We start from the raw sequence: 14,414 nt of genomic DNA on the forward strand, positions 1-14,414 counted from the left end.
GATCATATTCCAACCAGCCCCCGATCATATTACAGCCAGCCCCTGATCATATTCCAACCAGCCCCCGATCATATTACAGCCAGCCCCCGATCATATTACAGTCAGCCCCCGATCATATTCCAACCAGCCCCCGATCATATTACAGCCAGCCCCGATCATATTCCAACCAGCCCCCGATCATATTCCAACCAGCCCCCGATCATATTCCAACCAGCCCCCGATCATATTACAGCCAGCCTGATCATATTCCAACCAGCCCCCGATCATATTACAGCCAGCCCCGATCATATTCCAGCCAGTCCTCGATCATATTACAGCCAGTCCCCGATCATATTACAGCCAGTCCCCGATCATATTCCAGCCAGCCCCCGATCATATTCCAGTCAGCCCCTGATCATATTTCAGCCAGTCCCCGATCATATTCCAGCCAGCCCCGGATCATATTACAGCCAGCCCCTGATCATATTCCAGTCAGCCCCTGATCATATTTCAGCCAGTCCCCGATCATATTCCAGCCAGCCCCCGATCATATTCCAGCCAGCCCCCGATCATATTCCAGTCAGCCCCAGATCATATTTCAGCCAGTCCCCGATCATATTCCAGCCAGCCCCCGATCATATTCCAGCCAGCCCCCGATCATATTCCAGCCAGCCCCCGATCATATTCCAACCAGTCCCCGATCATATTCCAGCCAGCCCCCGATCATATTCCAGCCAGCCCCCGATCATATTACAGCCAGCCCCCGATCATATTACAGCCAGCCCCCGATCATATTCCAGCCAGCCCCCGATCATATTCCAGCCAGTCCCCCAATCATATTCCAGCCAGCCCCCAATCATATTACAGCCAGCCCCCGATCCTATTACAGCCAGCCCCCGATCATATTACAGCCAGCACCCGATCATATTACAGCCAGCCCAAATCATATTTTGGAGCTTTTTTGTCTTCTTTACTTTCCTGACTGATAGAAATTAACTCCTCTGCTTATTGGAGCTAATGTCATCACAAAGAGAAAAGGGAAGATTAGTGTACGGGGTAGTGAAACTGCAAATTTTGGGGGAGGGGTACAGATTTTTCCAGATTATCCAGAAGGCACACAATACATTTAGCATGTTCTACTATATTATACTTCTTTTTAAATGGTGTGTATACCTCTTTTGCAGACTCTTCAGCAGAACCTTATACCACATCTCCTGTACAGCCAGCCAATGATTTCAGCACTGATGATAAAGGTAATAATGGTTTTCTTTCCTCCAATTCCATTGACTGACTTTTCACATGCAAAACCTCAGCCCATTCTCACTCCAATCTGCAGCTTTTTTTGTTCTGAAAGGTATTTAACCACAAAAATAATGCTTTACTCTCAGTACTGTTTGTCACATCTGGGACCACTCGCTGCTGATAAACACCAGTGACCGGGCTAACATGATCTTCCCTAATAGCTCTGTTTCCCTTAAAGTGGGTCAGCAACAGTTAGGGAAAGACGGTACTAAACAGGTCCAGAGTAATCCAGATCCAAAGCTATGGTTAAGGAAGGGTGATAACGGGCAAGAAGAGGAGTCAGGCAGGGTCAAAACGCTAGAAGAAAGACAGGTGATGGCACTCCCAGGACCCTAATGGGACCTATCATGGTTACTGCACAGCGAGCCGGGGACTCGGCAAGCTAGCAGCTGCTGTTATGGTAGTGTGCTCTGACACTGGTTCAGGTTAGTATACAGACATTTTTAGACTTTTAAGCTATAAAGTAAGCAAAAAGGTAGGAGCATGTAAGTCACCCTCTTCCCTCTCTTAATCTCTATCCTGCCTCATAGAAATTCAAACCTCAGTTTATTGGAGCTAATGTCATAACAAAGAGGAAAGGGAAGAAGATTAGTGTACGGGGTCAGTGAACTGCAAATTTTGGGGGAGGGATATAGATTTTTCCAGATTATCCAGAAGACACAATACATTAAACATGTTCTACTATATTGCACTTATTTCTAAATGGTGTGTGTGCCTCTTTTGCAGACGCTTTAGCAGAACCAGATATCACATCTTCTGTACAGCCAGCCAGTGATTTCAGCAATGATGGTAAAGGTAATAATGATTTTCTTTCCTCCTATTCAATTGACTGACGTTTAACGTGCAAAACCTCAGCCCATTTTCAGAAATGTAAAATCCGGGCCCGATGATATGGGTTGTATAGACTGTGCATTATCAATATGGTACTTGTGGTGCAAGAACAGTGACTTTAATTACATTCTTTTACATTTTTCTTTTTTGTAGGAATTGTGGATCTCTTGCAAGGAAATAAAACTGTACAAGTGAAAAAGGTAAAAATGCAGGGCCAAAGGTTTGTTTGAAAGGAATTAGAGATGAGCGTTGTTTTCAGAACTATACATCAAAACATCCACCTCATTCCGCATTTGTCCTCAAAATTTAGCATTTTTAGCTGGCGAAATTTGGCCTTAAGACCGTTCACAACACAGCATAATAGATTGACTGCTGTTGACCTATTTTTTTCATGGACTATTAATTCATTAATACATTCCATTGCGGAACTTGAAGATTCTATCACCGCAACTGAGCACCTCTACAAAACAACCTGTTGCAACATAAAACTTGTTTTGGGCGAAAATTTGCAGGGAATCCGCTCACCTCTAGAGGGAGCCAAATAATCACCCAACTGTAATAAAGTGGCACATTATGAAAATGCAATTATAATACACAAGTGACATGAATACATCTAAAATATCCTGAAAAAATATCATTACATTTGGTGAGAATTGATGTCATCATTTATATTTGAAAAGTCACTTATGTATGTCAAATATGATGACCCTAATATGACAACCCCTGGCAGTAATATTATTGGGAGCCAAAAGCAATCTGTTGTTACACAGAATTGCCAGAAAGACCCTAGCAAGAACATATACTCAACCGCACTGAAGTATTTGTAGCAACAAAGATCGATAGATGGTTCTTGTGGCTGGATCCCGTAGAAATAACTTATTGTAGGTATTTATTTTAATTAGGATTGCAGTGCACCTCTGCATATTATTGCAAATGTACGTATCTTTTTATATTGATATGTGTGGAAATGTATTGACTTCTGAGACAGTATGTCATGTTTGGGTTTTGCAACTGTCTGGAGACAGGTCCTCTCATGTTAATTAGATCTTTTTATCGCTGAGTAACCAAAACATCGGTTGAACCTGAAAGAGAGGAGGAGGTAATTATACTTGCTGGTAGACTCCCTATGCAAGTGATCACAGATGAATGTGAATCTTGTAAGTTAAATTGTGTTCAAGCAGGATTAGAGAAATATTAAATCCTGATGGTAAACATTTAATATAAAACTTCAGATGTAGTGGTGCCGCTAGTAGCAATGTAAAAAGGTGTTAAACCCCTGCAGGCTGCCCTATGGACAGGCTACATGAAGCACCTGGATTGGTTAGAGGAGCAGGAGGCTGGATTACCTGCTGCCAGGGTATCTGTGTAAATCTGTATAAAAGCGCTCTGTTTGACCATGTATTAGTATTATTCCATCTGTAACTCTTGAAAGATCGCTAGTACCACAAACTGGCGTTTAACTGTCCTTATAAGGGCTACTTGAGCTAATAAACCATCACTGCTTCAAGATCCTGCTTTAACCACTACTTACCTGCTGTAATTCCTGTGACCTGCAGATTAGACCAAATCTAATCCGTTATCCAGCTGTTCTGAAGTTGGAACCTATCATTTAGTATCAACGCTCTGTCCGCTACCCTGCAAGTCTGCCCAGTTTTATAGACCTGTGGGAACCAACCCTGATCTGAAGACAAGTGGTCAGGGGTACCAGCCCAGGTGTACCAGCAACTGGGTACACTTGCAGCGAGAGTTACCCAGAAGGACGTGGGTTTAGATGCTGCTAAGGAGCCTAGTGGTGGCAGCAGCAAAGGCCCCTCCTACTGCGATTATAGGGCGCATTTGGGAGAAATAAAGGGGATGGTGGCAAGGCAAGACCAGCCGGTCCCCAGCAACACAACAGACAGGGTGGCATAGGAGGTCCATCCAGTCACAGTTCTGTAGTAGTGGAAGTTCGGAATTTGTTATGATGCTTATATAACGGTGTAGTTCCTCTCTTCAGATGTTTCCACTTTCCCTCAATCTAGGCACACTTCTAGATTACAGAGATGCTTTCCAAGAGTGGAGAGTAGGCACACACTTTGAAATGTATTGGGAAGACCATCTCTACTCTATCTCTATGCTATCTCTACTCTATCTCTATGTTATCTCTACTCTATCTCTATGTTATCTCTACTCTATCTCTATGATATCTCTACTCTATCTCTACGATATCTCAACTCTATCTCTATCTCTATGTTATCTCTACTCTATCTCTATCTCTATGTTATCTCTACTCTATCTCTATGCTATCTCTACTCTATCTCTATCTCTATGTTATCTCTACTCTATCTCTATGCTATCTCTTTCTCTACAATATCTCAACTCTATCTCTACGCTATCTTTACTCTATCTCTACACTATCTCTGCTCTATCTCTACATTATCTCTACTCTTTCTCTACAATATCTCAACTCTATCTCTACTCTATCTCTATGCTATCTCTACTCTATCTCTATGCTATCTCTACTCTATCTCTATGCTATCTCTACTTGATCTCTTTGCTATCTCTACTCTATCTCTATCTCTGTACTATCTCTACTCTATCTCTATACTATCTCTACTCAATCACTACTCTATCTCTACTCTAACTCTACGCTATCTCTACTCCATCTCTACGCTATTTCTACTCTATCTTTACTCAATCACTACTTTAGCTCTACTCTATCTCTATGCTATCTGTACTCTATCTTTATGCTATCTGTACTCTATCTCTATGCTATCTGTACTCTATCTTTATGCTATCTCTATGCTGTTGTAGTTCATATGTATACACACTTATATGCCTGATGTACGCCTGGCATCAATACTACTGTAAAACAGTCCCTGTTTCATTTATATTATTTATCTATAAATCACATTATATTGTAAGAAATACAGACGGAAAATTATGAGATGAACTGATAAAAGATAATAGGGCTATTCATAACCTTTAATTGTGGAATTATTGTAATTTTTAGACTTTTCATTAGAATTGTGCGTCCTATACATAAAATGCCTATATTTCCCGATTCTCGAACTTGAAAAGGGGTGTGGCTTCATGAAAATGGTAGTTTCATTAGGGCGTGGTTTTGAATGCTCCCATCTATTAATGAGAATTCAATTGTCCCTGATGTGCCCCCGGAATGGTGGTGAAGGCTCTCCTCTGTGACGTAATATCCCAGATTTGTACTCACACACCACAGGGATGTGCAGGAAAATCTGGGATTTTTGGGTACATGGGCAGGCTGGGCTGGGGAGCAGGGGGGGCTAACTTGGGCTGAGTCACTGGGTCACCTGCAGTTTTTTCCCTTTAAAATAGGCTGCTGAGTCGAGTCTTGCCTCCCGAAGTGAAATTTGCCAACCCTCCCCTGTTTGGGTATCAGAGTACAAGATATGAACGCAGCCAAACATCACTGTGATGTCCGATGGCTCGTCCCAGCAAACAGTTACAGCAGATTAATGTTCCAATTCACTGTTGATGAGTAAACTGATCACTTGCAAATTACTAGAATATATATAGAATTTAGTGGAGTGGTCTGTTATGTGTAGCCATCTTTCACTAATAGGCCACTATTCTGACGTGTCTTTTTCTCTTGCAGGAGAGTGGCGTTTTTCTCCACGTTGTGATCATTTCTGTTAGTATATTAATCATTCTGATTGTTCTGGTCTCTCTGCTGGTTCTAAAATTAAGAGGTGAGTTATAGCTCAAACGCATCCAAAAAATAAGAACACGCCTGTTATTTACATAGGTGTATTAACAGTTGCTACAGACCTTGTATGTGATCTATGGACTATTTTGCACATGGATTACACATAAAATGAGTAATAGTACATGAAAGGTAAATACAATTCAATGCCTAATTTCCCCATATCACCACGAATGATCATTTGCTCTTAACAGTACATTAAGACATTGCTACTGTTTGCAACATAGGTCATTAACTATGACCTGGGAACCAAAACATTTGCCAACATGAATTTTATAGTGAGTTCCCGTCATTCTTTCTTGTTAGATGTAATATCTGTTATTTACACATAGATTTATCGGAACTGTCACACGGTCAAAACGTTTGTCCTAATTTCAGGATGGTTGGGAGATCTGTTCTGCTTACAGGGGGGAAGTTTTATTGCTGCATCAACGTGATATGGCCACACCCCTATGTGGTGTGAGTACGGCCTCTTTTTTGTGTGCAAAGGGGCAACACACTCAAGCTATCCCGATGAGGTACAACCAAAGGTCCCCCTGCAAAAAAAACTTATTTAGGCATCTGCCTATATTTTCAATAAGACATTATTTCACCAAACAGGGACTTATTATATGGGAAAATGCAATTATACGATTATGCTAATCTACCAATGTAATAAAAACATTCAAATTTATAAATATTACACGTATAATAAAGACAGACCCCATTTCAACTTACTCCCATTAAGACATGAATAAGGTGCAAACGAGCAGTATTGTGGGTGAAAACTGGAAGAGTGGTGCAGTAGATGTTTTCTCTTTTGCTGGTATACATTATTATTATTATTACCATTTATTTATATAGCGCCACTAATTCCGCAGCGCTGTACAGAGAACTCATTCACATCAGTCTCTGCCGCATTGGAGCTTACAGTCTAAATTCCCTAATATACATACACAGACAGACACAGACTAGGGTCAATTTGATAGCAGCCAATTAACCTACCAGTATGTTTTTAGAGTGTGGGAGGAAACCGGAGCACCTGGAGGAAACTCACGCAAACACAGGGAGAACATAAAAACTCCTCACAGATAAGGCCATGGTCGGGAATTGAACTCATGACCCTAGTGCTGTAAGGCAGAAGTGCTAACCACTACACCACCGTGCTGCCAATAGATATTCAAATTTGTGCCCGTAGTCCCCCAAATTGTTACACAACAAAGTGTCCACTTGCACTTACTAAGAGCAGAAAGTGGGCCTATAGGCTCCTACAGGGGCATTTGCAGAATACTAAACGTGTTGCAGGCTGCATCATTTGGAGTTAGTAGATGACCTTTAGTGTGTATTAATAACACAGATAAAAATATGAATACACGTCATAGCCAGCAATGGTAACGATACAAACAGCACAAAGTAAAATGATTTCTGCAAAATGAACGCACATAAAATAGAAAATAAGTTATTTCCAATTCAGCAACAAAAATGTCTAAGTTGTGTTATTCTAAAATGCTTCCTATTTTCTCAATATTAGGGAAACTGAGAGGACAGCACATGTTCAGTTTGTATCCCAAGTAAGTATAAACTGTACTAACGGTCTTCCTTTCCATAATAGGGCGGTTACGTTTTAATCATCTACATAGTTCTCAAATTTCTTAAGATATTTTTAAGCTAGTGTTTGAAAAACCAATCAAATATTTCTCAATGTGTCCTCTGGGGGGCACTCTTCCATTGGCTGATAAAAGACAACAATGTGACAACTCCCACTCGTATCAATAAATGCAAATAGGCAGAGAAAACAATATTATATTTCTCCATTTGTATTTCTATTGTGATGAATAATTATATTCCTGCAGGACTTTACATTGCTTTATAAAAGTGCACTAACTCTGCATAGAGCCATTGTTTTTATATTTGTCCCACAGTCTCGTTATCGCCACTATGATTGGTAGAAAGCGTTGGCGTCTTTCAGGACGCCGACATTCAGAGAACAGATAGTTGTGTAGAATTAGCTTAAGACCTTTAACTGCAGATGCTTTAAAATAAGTATTTACTACTAGTCTCGCACACATTAGACATCAGATCCAAAATAAAACTCTGCCACACAGGTCTATTTATGCCTATAATGGCTCTATAATATTAAACAATGATTGAGGCATAGTTACACATAGTTACATAGTTTTATTAAGGAATGACAAATATTACACACAAAGGCAATGTTTAAATAGCATATATAACCCCGTGAACCAATAAGATAAGAGGTGAAAGCATGCAAAGACTCACCGGTCAGGAGGTGCATCCTTCGCTGCTAATGGCCCCTTTAGCGAATGCCGCCCCCCCACCCCCCCAATTTTTTTTTAAATATAATAATTATACAAGCACCAGCACTCATAACCTGGGCTAAGTGAGGAAATATTAGGTGGATGAACAGCATAACCCCACCCCCGAGGAGCGATATAGCCAGGATTCTTACCAACACCTGTGTCTGGTGGGTGTTGGGATACTACACACTTAAATGTGACAAATCAGCATTTTTTTGTATGTGGTCCTCTGGTCTCTGCAAGCTCTGGCGGCCAGTCTTGTGTATGCTGGCGATTGTAGAACTCAAAGTGCCAGCTTACACACTGTTGTCAGAGCATGGTTGTGCTTGTAGGACTTCTTGCACCCGCTTGTCCTGGCGTCCAGGGCCTCTGGGACCTGTAGTGCTATGTTAAAAAAAAAACATTGACATTTTGAAAATATTTTATTAAATTCAAATAAAGATTCTCCCAAATCCTCTTTTACTCAATTTATTAATTACCCAAATCTATGGTGGGGATCCTCTTCAGTCTCCCTGCTTTTAATCCTTAAGGAATAAAAATAAAAAGCTGTATACATACTATATTCTTCTCCACGCCGTGCCCCGGCCACTAACAATACAGAGTGACTTTGCTCTGATTCGTCAGAGCATGCAAAAGCCTTTCTGATTGGTTAGTGGCTGTTGCACCTCATGTGGGAATTAGGCGCAATGAGCTACATTGTCTAACCAACCAATCAGAGCTGCCATGTTTCACTCCTGGCCAAAGTAAACAGGACGGGGAATTTTTGTAGTGGGCATGAAATTTAAGGTATACAAACAAAAGATTTTTCTCTTTAGTAGCAACTTTCCCTGCTTACCTCCAGGGCCAGATTAACCATAGGGCTAACTGGGCTATAGCCCAGGGGCCTCGGGCATCCAGGGGGCCCTTGAAAGTGCTCATCAGCATTATTGATTGGTCGGGGGCGGGGGCTTTCAGTGCAGTCCTTCCCCGACGCGCTGTAGTCTCCTTACTGAGGAGATATCGTGAGTCTCACTCTCACGAGATCTCCTCAGTAAAGAGCGTACAGCATGCCGGGGAAGGAGTTAAGTGCCTTGGGGGCGGCTCGGATCACGGGGGGGGGGGGCACTCATGGGGGAATGGAGGCTTCCTTAGCCCAGGGGCCTCCATTCCCTTAATCCGGCCCTGCTTACCACCTCTGCTGGGAGGAAGAAAATAGTTAGTTACCATCCTGTTCAGTTGACAAACTGGGAGTGATTTAGAGTTGAATGCAAAAATTTCACATATGTGCAAATAGGCATCTGTGCACTTATGTTTCTTTTGTATTCTCTATGTTTCCATGTATTCTGAATAACATGCATCTCAAGATACATCCAACCTTAAATCTATTGTATCGATGCATCAAGAAGAAATATGCATCAAAATTCATTAACTCATAAACTACCCCTGCCTTGTGTAATTTATGCATTCTACAGATTGAATCAATTCCCTTCAGAAAACATATTTTGCTTCTAATAGGCCAACATATGGGTTCTGTATTGTTGCATTCTTATTGTATTATTGAATCCAAGCACATTGGCTAAGTATCGCAAATTAGGTAAGCTTAAATTGTTTATGTTTCTGTTTTTAGATTTAAAATATTTATTTTGAGAGGCTGTACTGAATAATGTTATACTGTGTATTGGAAGATCGTGCCTCTTGCTATTATGTTTACCATATGTATGTTGGCTGTTTCCTGTTTATACATTCTTTGTAAACATTGGCTTTTTGTGTATTATTTGTCCTGCATTGCTAGTAATGTTTTAAATGCAGACCAGCCTTGGCTGATGATAACAATAGAGAGAAGCTGTAGATGGAATAGGTGGACAATGTAGTAACAGATAACATGTACTTTAATTAATAATTGCTATAAATTGGTGCGATTAAACAAGATTTTGGTGGTCTGGAATACGGAATCCACTTGGTTAGCCCACAAGTGTACAATTGTACAGCTCTACCTTCCAAACAACCTTCCTCACCTATTATAACCTACTTCTTAGTACTGAGACTGAATTAGAGGTCTGCTTAATTCCCTCTGTCTTCTCTCCAGTTTAGAGTTGGTGACATACGCTGCAGAACCACTAACAGAAGCACCGGAGACGGACAGAGCTGAAGTGGATGAAGCTGAAGCCACAGAAACAGAAGATACTAGTATTAATAAAACGAAAGACTGACTTTTTGAGTATATCTCTTTGCTATATCCACTAAATGAATGTCCCTCATCTATCCTAAAGCTACGTCCACTCTCAAGTTGGTTTCTTAGACAGAGGCAAAGAGAAGATTGTCTGAGCCACGTTAATGAGATATTTTGATTCATGGGGGAGATTCAGTTAGCGGCGAGGTGTCTCCGGAACGTCTGCAGGACCCTTCACGGCGGAGATTTGACAGAAATCTCCGCTCAGATATCCTCGCACCCCACAGAGGTTCGAGGGTAAATGAGAGGAGATGTCTACCGTAATTGGCGCCAATGTGTGCGGCGTGTTGTCTGCGCGCCACATCGCTACCAATTAAATCTCCCCCCATAAGTCTGAAATACAAAAACATCTATGGTAATAATTGCTCCTGTTCAGTCCATTAACATCCCTGTATCAGAGGCCTCCAGAACTAAATAAAGCGTATAGATCGTCAACACACAGTGAAGGCAGCCATCTTATGGACTGAACACGATATTCAGGAGAATACGGCCTATCCATTTACTTGTAACCAGTGACATCACAGAAGCACATAAGGGAGAAAAATGAATGAGGCAGACAATTTCTTAGAGAATAGACTGCATTCTTGTGAATACTTTATGTTGAGTACTTCAAACAACAAAACAAAATGGCTTCCTCCACTGTGGTGATGTCAGTTGACCTCTCTACTCACCCTGCCCCCCCAAACAAAAAAATTATATTTCTTACTTGAATATCAGCCTCCTTTATCAATCATCAAATAAATGAATGTTTCCTCAGACATTTGGTGAGGTACATTAGGGCACAGCCTTGCAAATTTGCCAAACAATGGTGCGTTTGTGGTGTTAAAATGGTTTGTGGACTCAGAAAGAGGAAAAAAAAAGGCCAGTCAGAAATGGTTTTACCCAGTGTGTGCCAATGAAAGCATTGATGTATATGATGTGTGTGTGTAGTGGTTGACTGAATGTACTTCTTGTAAACACCCTTACAGAATTGCATGGTAATTTATTCATTTACCACAATAATTTTAAAATGTATTATTTTAGTATATCATGGTACTTCCTTCAGCATCACCTTAAATTACATTTAATGACTACTTTAGGATTTTCTTGGTGCACCTGAATAGATTAACATTGTTTTTTGCAAGTGCCTGTACTTCTGTATATATACAGTATGGGCCTGATTCATTAAAGAAAGTAAAAAAAAAATGAGTAACTTTGCACCTTGGCAAAACCATGTTGCATTGGAGGGGGAGGTACATTTAATGTGATGGCAGATTTATAGTTGGGGTAGAGCATGTCCTAGATCAACTTTAAATTTCAGTGTACAAATAAAGCTATCAAGTATTTGTCTTAAACATGAAAAAACAGCCAGTATTTTACTTATGGGCAAATTAATAAACCAATTTGCACCCCTTGCAATGTGGTTTTGTCCAGGAGAAAACTTACTCATTTTTTTGCCGTGTTTTCCTTAATGAATCAGGCCCTATATGTTTATTTTTTAACTGTTAGGGCATAATTTTGGGTACTCTGCATTTGTTATGCCCTTTCCATTTAAGCAAAACTAGAGAACTAACAATGTTTTAATGTTTAATTCCTTTTGTAAACGTAATTATTGCACTAGTAATACGTATAAGTCTTCTTAGGTATCTATATACTAATATGCAGCTTGTGGCTTAAATTATTAGTAGTATGTGTTAACACATGAGAAATCCTACATTTAAAATGTTAAAAAGGCAATGGTGGGATGAGCCCATAAGAAACTATTCACAATATTTTAATGCGGATTTCAGGCATTAGTTAGTGGCTGAAAAGTGAGTCAACATGTAGGTGTGAATGATAACGTTCTGATTTTCAATGCTAATAATTACTCTGGTGCCAACTCTGTATATTAATCTGCAATGGGGGCAGGGGGTGTAGCTGACTTACATAAGCAAGTTTTAAGAAACTTGTATAATACTTTCAAATATCAAGCGCACAGTACATTAAAGTATTATACAATATTAAATCTTTTTTATATATATATATTTTTATACTATATCGTATGCTTCTATAATTGAAACTATATTTATACAAGGAAGTAACACTTTGCTTATCGTTCGCATCTGTAAGTCAGTTACACTTTTGTGTAATTATCATAGTTTAATACACTTACGCATCTTTTCACTTGCTTAGCGCCAGGGTAATTTATTAAGACTTTTGATTGTCTGATTATGGATCCTTACCTGTAAGCTGCTTGTAGTTATTAACATATTAGTAATTTGTAATTTTTTTTGTCTCTCTTTCTGGTTTCCCATAAATCTTTTTAAAACATTTCAGCAAAAAAGTGACTTATGTTAGCTGATAATAATCCCCATATTTTTTTTACTGTACCATTAAAATAAAGAGCTTTCTTTATATGTTATGCTTTTAAATTTCAGACTCTATCCTGTTACCAATGTTTCCACGTAATCAAAGTTACAAAATTAAACATCAAATTTTTGTTCTAATGATTTGGAATCACTGTGTATGATATATATATGTGTGTGTTTGGTGGCCACAAGCCACGATGACTGCAGATGACGATCAACGGAAGGTCAGATCGGAGCCATGGGGGCACATTTATCAATGTTCTCAAAAAGTGAAAAATAGTTTTCAATCCTTATCGCATTGATAAGGATTGAACTATTTCTCAAATTTAGGAAGAACCCAACACAGAAACAACAGTTCCAATAAACTGCTGTTTCTGTGATAAAAAAAAAATACTGACCACGTCCTTTTCGTAATGCGCTGTCTCCGGATCTTCTCCTTGTCTTCTTCGTTCTTCTTCATACTGCAATTGCGCATGTGCAGATCGAAACCCTTTGAAACCTTGGCTACTCGTTCCTTACTCCTATATTAAATCCAGCCACAGAGCATACAATTTGCATACAATTCTGCATATGCCTCCACTAGGTTGGTCATTGAACAAACTTTTGGGCTTGTCAAAGCCCATTTTCATTGCCAAGTCAACCACTTGCAGGGGCCCACAACCTGAAGAGAGAGACCAACTCAGATGGAGGGGTTACATACAGCTCCGTGCCAGAAATACAAAATCATGCATTTGCATCTCAAAATCCGAAAAGGTTGAATATAGTATTAACCAGTACTTATTTTTTAGATAAAAAAGAAGTGGAACTCAGAAATATATCATATATGCTGGGAAGACTTTAAAAGTAGTTTTTAAACACTAAAGACTAGGGGCCAAAATAAGTGCTGAAACTGTGTTCCTGTGTGTTCCAATGCAAATTAAACCCTGTGCCATGATCCAAACTGACATATAGGATCCCCAGGTCTGTCTAACTTGGCACTACTCAACCCAGAGACACAGAGTCTAACGGGACAGGTTGTCTTCACCAGGAACCCCCCCAAGGAGGTATGTGCTTTGCAGCCACTGCCCCGCAGGCCGCGGCCCTCAGGGAGAGCGTTAGATGAGACCCGTATGGAGAACACAGGAGTAGAATAAACTCTGCAGCAAGAAAACCGCAGAGGTGAACAGACTTGAGAAGAAGATAACTGTGGGTGAGTGGTACTGAACAGCAACTGAGGAATCACTGGAACAGCAGACTGAACACAAGGAACTGATATCTAAGGATGAGTAGCACTGAACAGCAACAGGAATCACTGGAACAGTGAGCTGAACATGAGAAAATTATATTTGAGGAAGAGTAGCACTGAACAGCAACCAGGAAATCACTGGAAAAGTGGGCTGAACTCAGCCTTCTAACTTAGATCACCTGACACCCAGTCCTCTGAGTTAAATCGCAGACATCCAGCTCTCTGAGTTAGATGGCCTGACACCCAGTCCTCTGAGTTAGATGGCCTGACACCCAGCCCTCTGAGTTAGATGGCCTGACACCCAGCCCTCTGAGTTAGATCGCCTGACACCCAGCCCTCTGAGTTAGATGGCCTGACACCCAGTCCTCTGAGTTAGATGGCCTGACACCCAGCCCTCTGAGTTAGATGGCCTGACACCCAGCCCTCTGAGTTAGATCGCAGACACCCAGTCCTCTGAGTTAGATCGCCTGACACCCAGTCCTCTGAGTTAGATGGCCTGACACCCAGTCCTCTGAGTTAGATC

General features: G+C 40.6%; 1 protein-coding gene across 1 annotated transcript in view; it reads left to right on the plus strand.

Moving 5' to 3' along the window:
• LOC142153021 (uncharacterized) overlaps positions 1-12,807 on the plus strand; it is a 35,147-nt gene extending 22,340 nt beyond the window's left edge. Inside the window, exons 5-10 of the mRNA XM_075210240.1 lie at positions 1,164-1,232; positions 2,008-2,076; positions 2,266-2,312; positions 5,726-5,819; positions 7,344-7,383; positions 10,196-12,807. Coding sequence (XP_075066341.1) covers positions 1,164-1,232; positions 2,008-2,076; positions 2,266-2,312; positions 5,726-5,819; positions 7,344-7,383; positions 10,196-10,319 — 443 coding nt within the window. The 3' untranslated portion in view covers positions 10,320-12,807. The remainder of the gene's footprint in view (positions 1-1,163; positions 1,233-2,007; positions 2,077-2,265; positions 2,313-5,725; positions 5,820-7,343; positions 7,384-10,195) is intronic.
• The last annotated feature ends 1,607 nt before the right edge of the window (positions 12,808-14,414 follow it).

The sequence above is a fragment of the Mixophyes fleayi genome, chromosome 4, assembly GCF_038048845.1.
Source record: "Mixophyes fleayi isolate aMixFle1 chromosome 4, aMixFle1.hap1, whole genome shotgun sequence".
In the NCBI taxonomy this organism is placed as follows: domain Eukaryota; kingdom Metazoa; phylum Chordata; class Amphibia; order Anura; family Limnodynastidae; genus Mixophyes; species Mixophyes fleayi.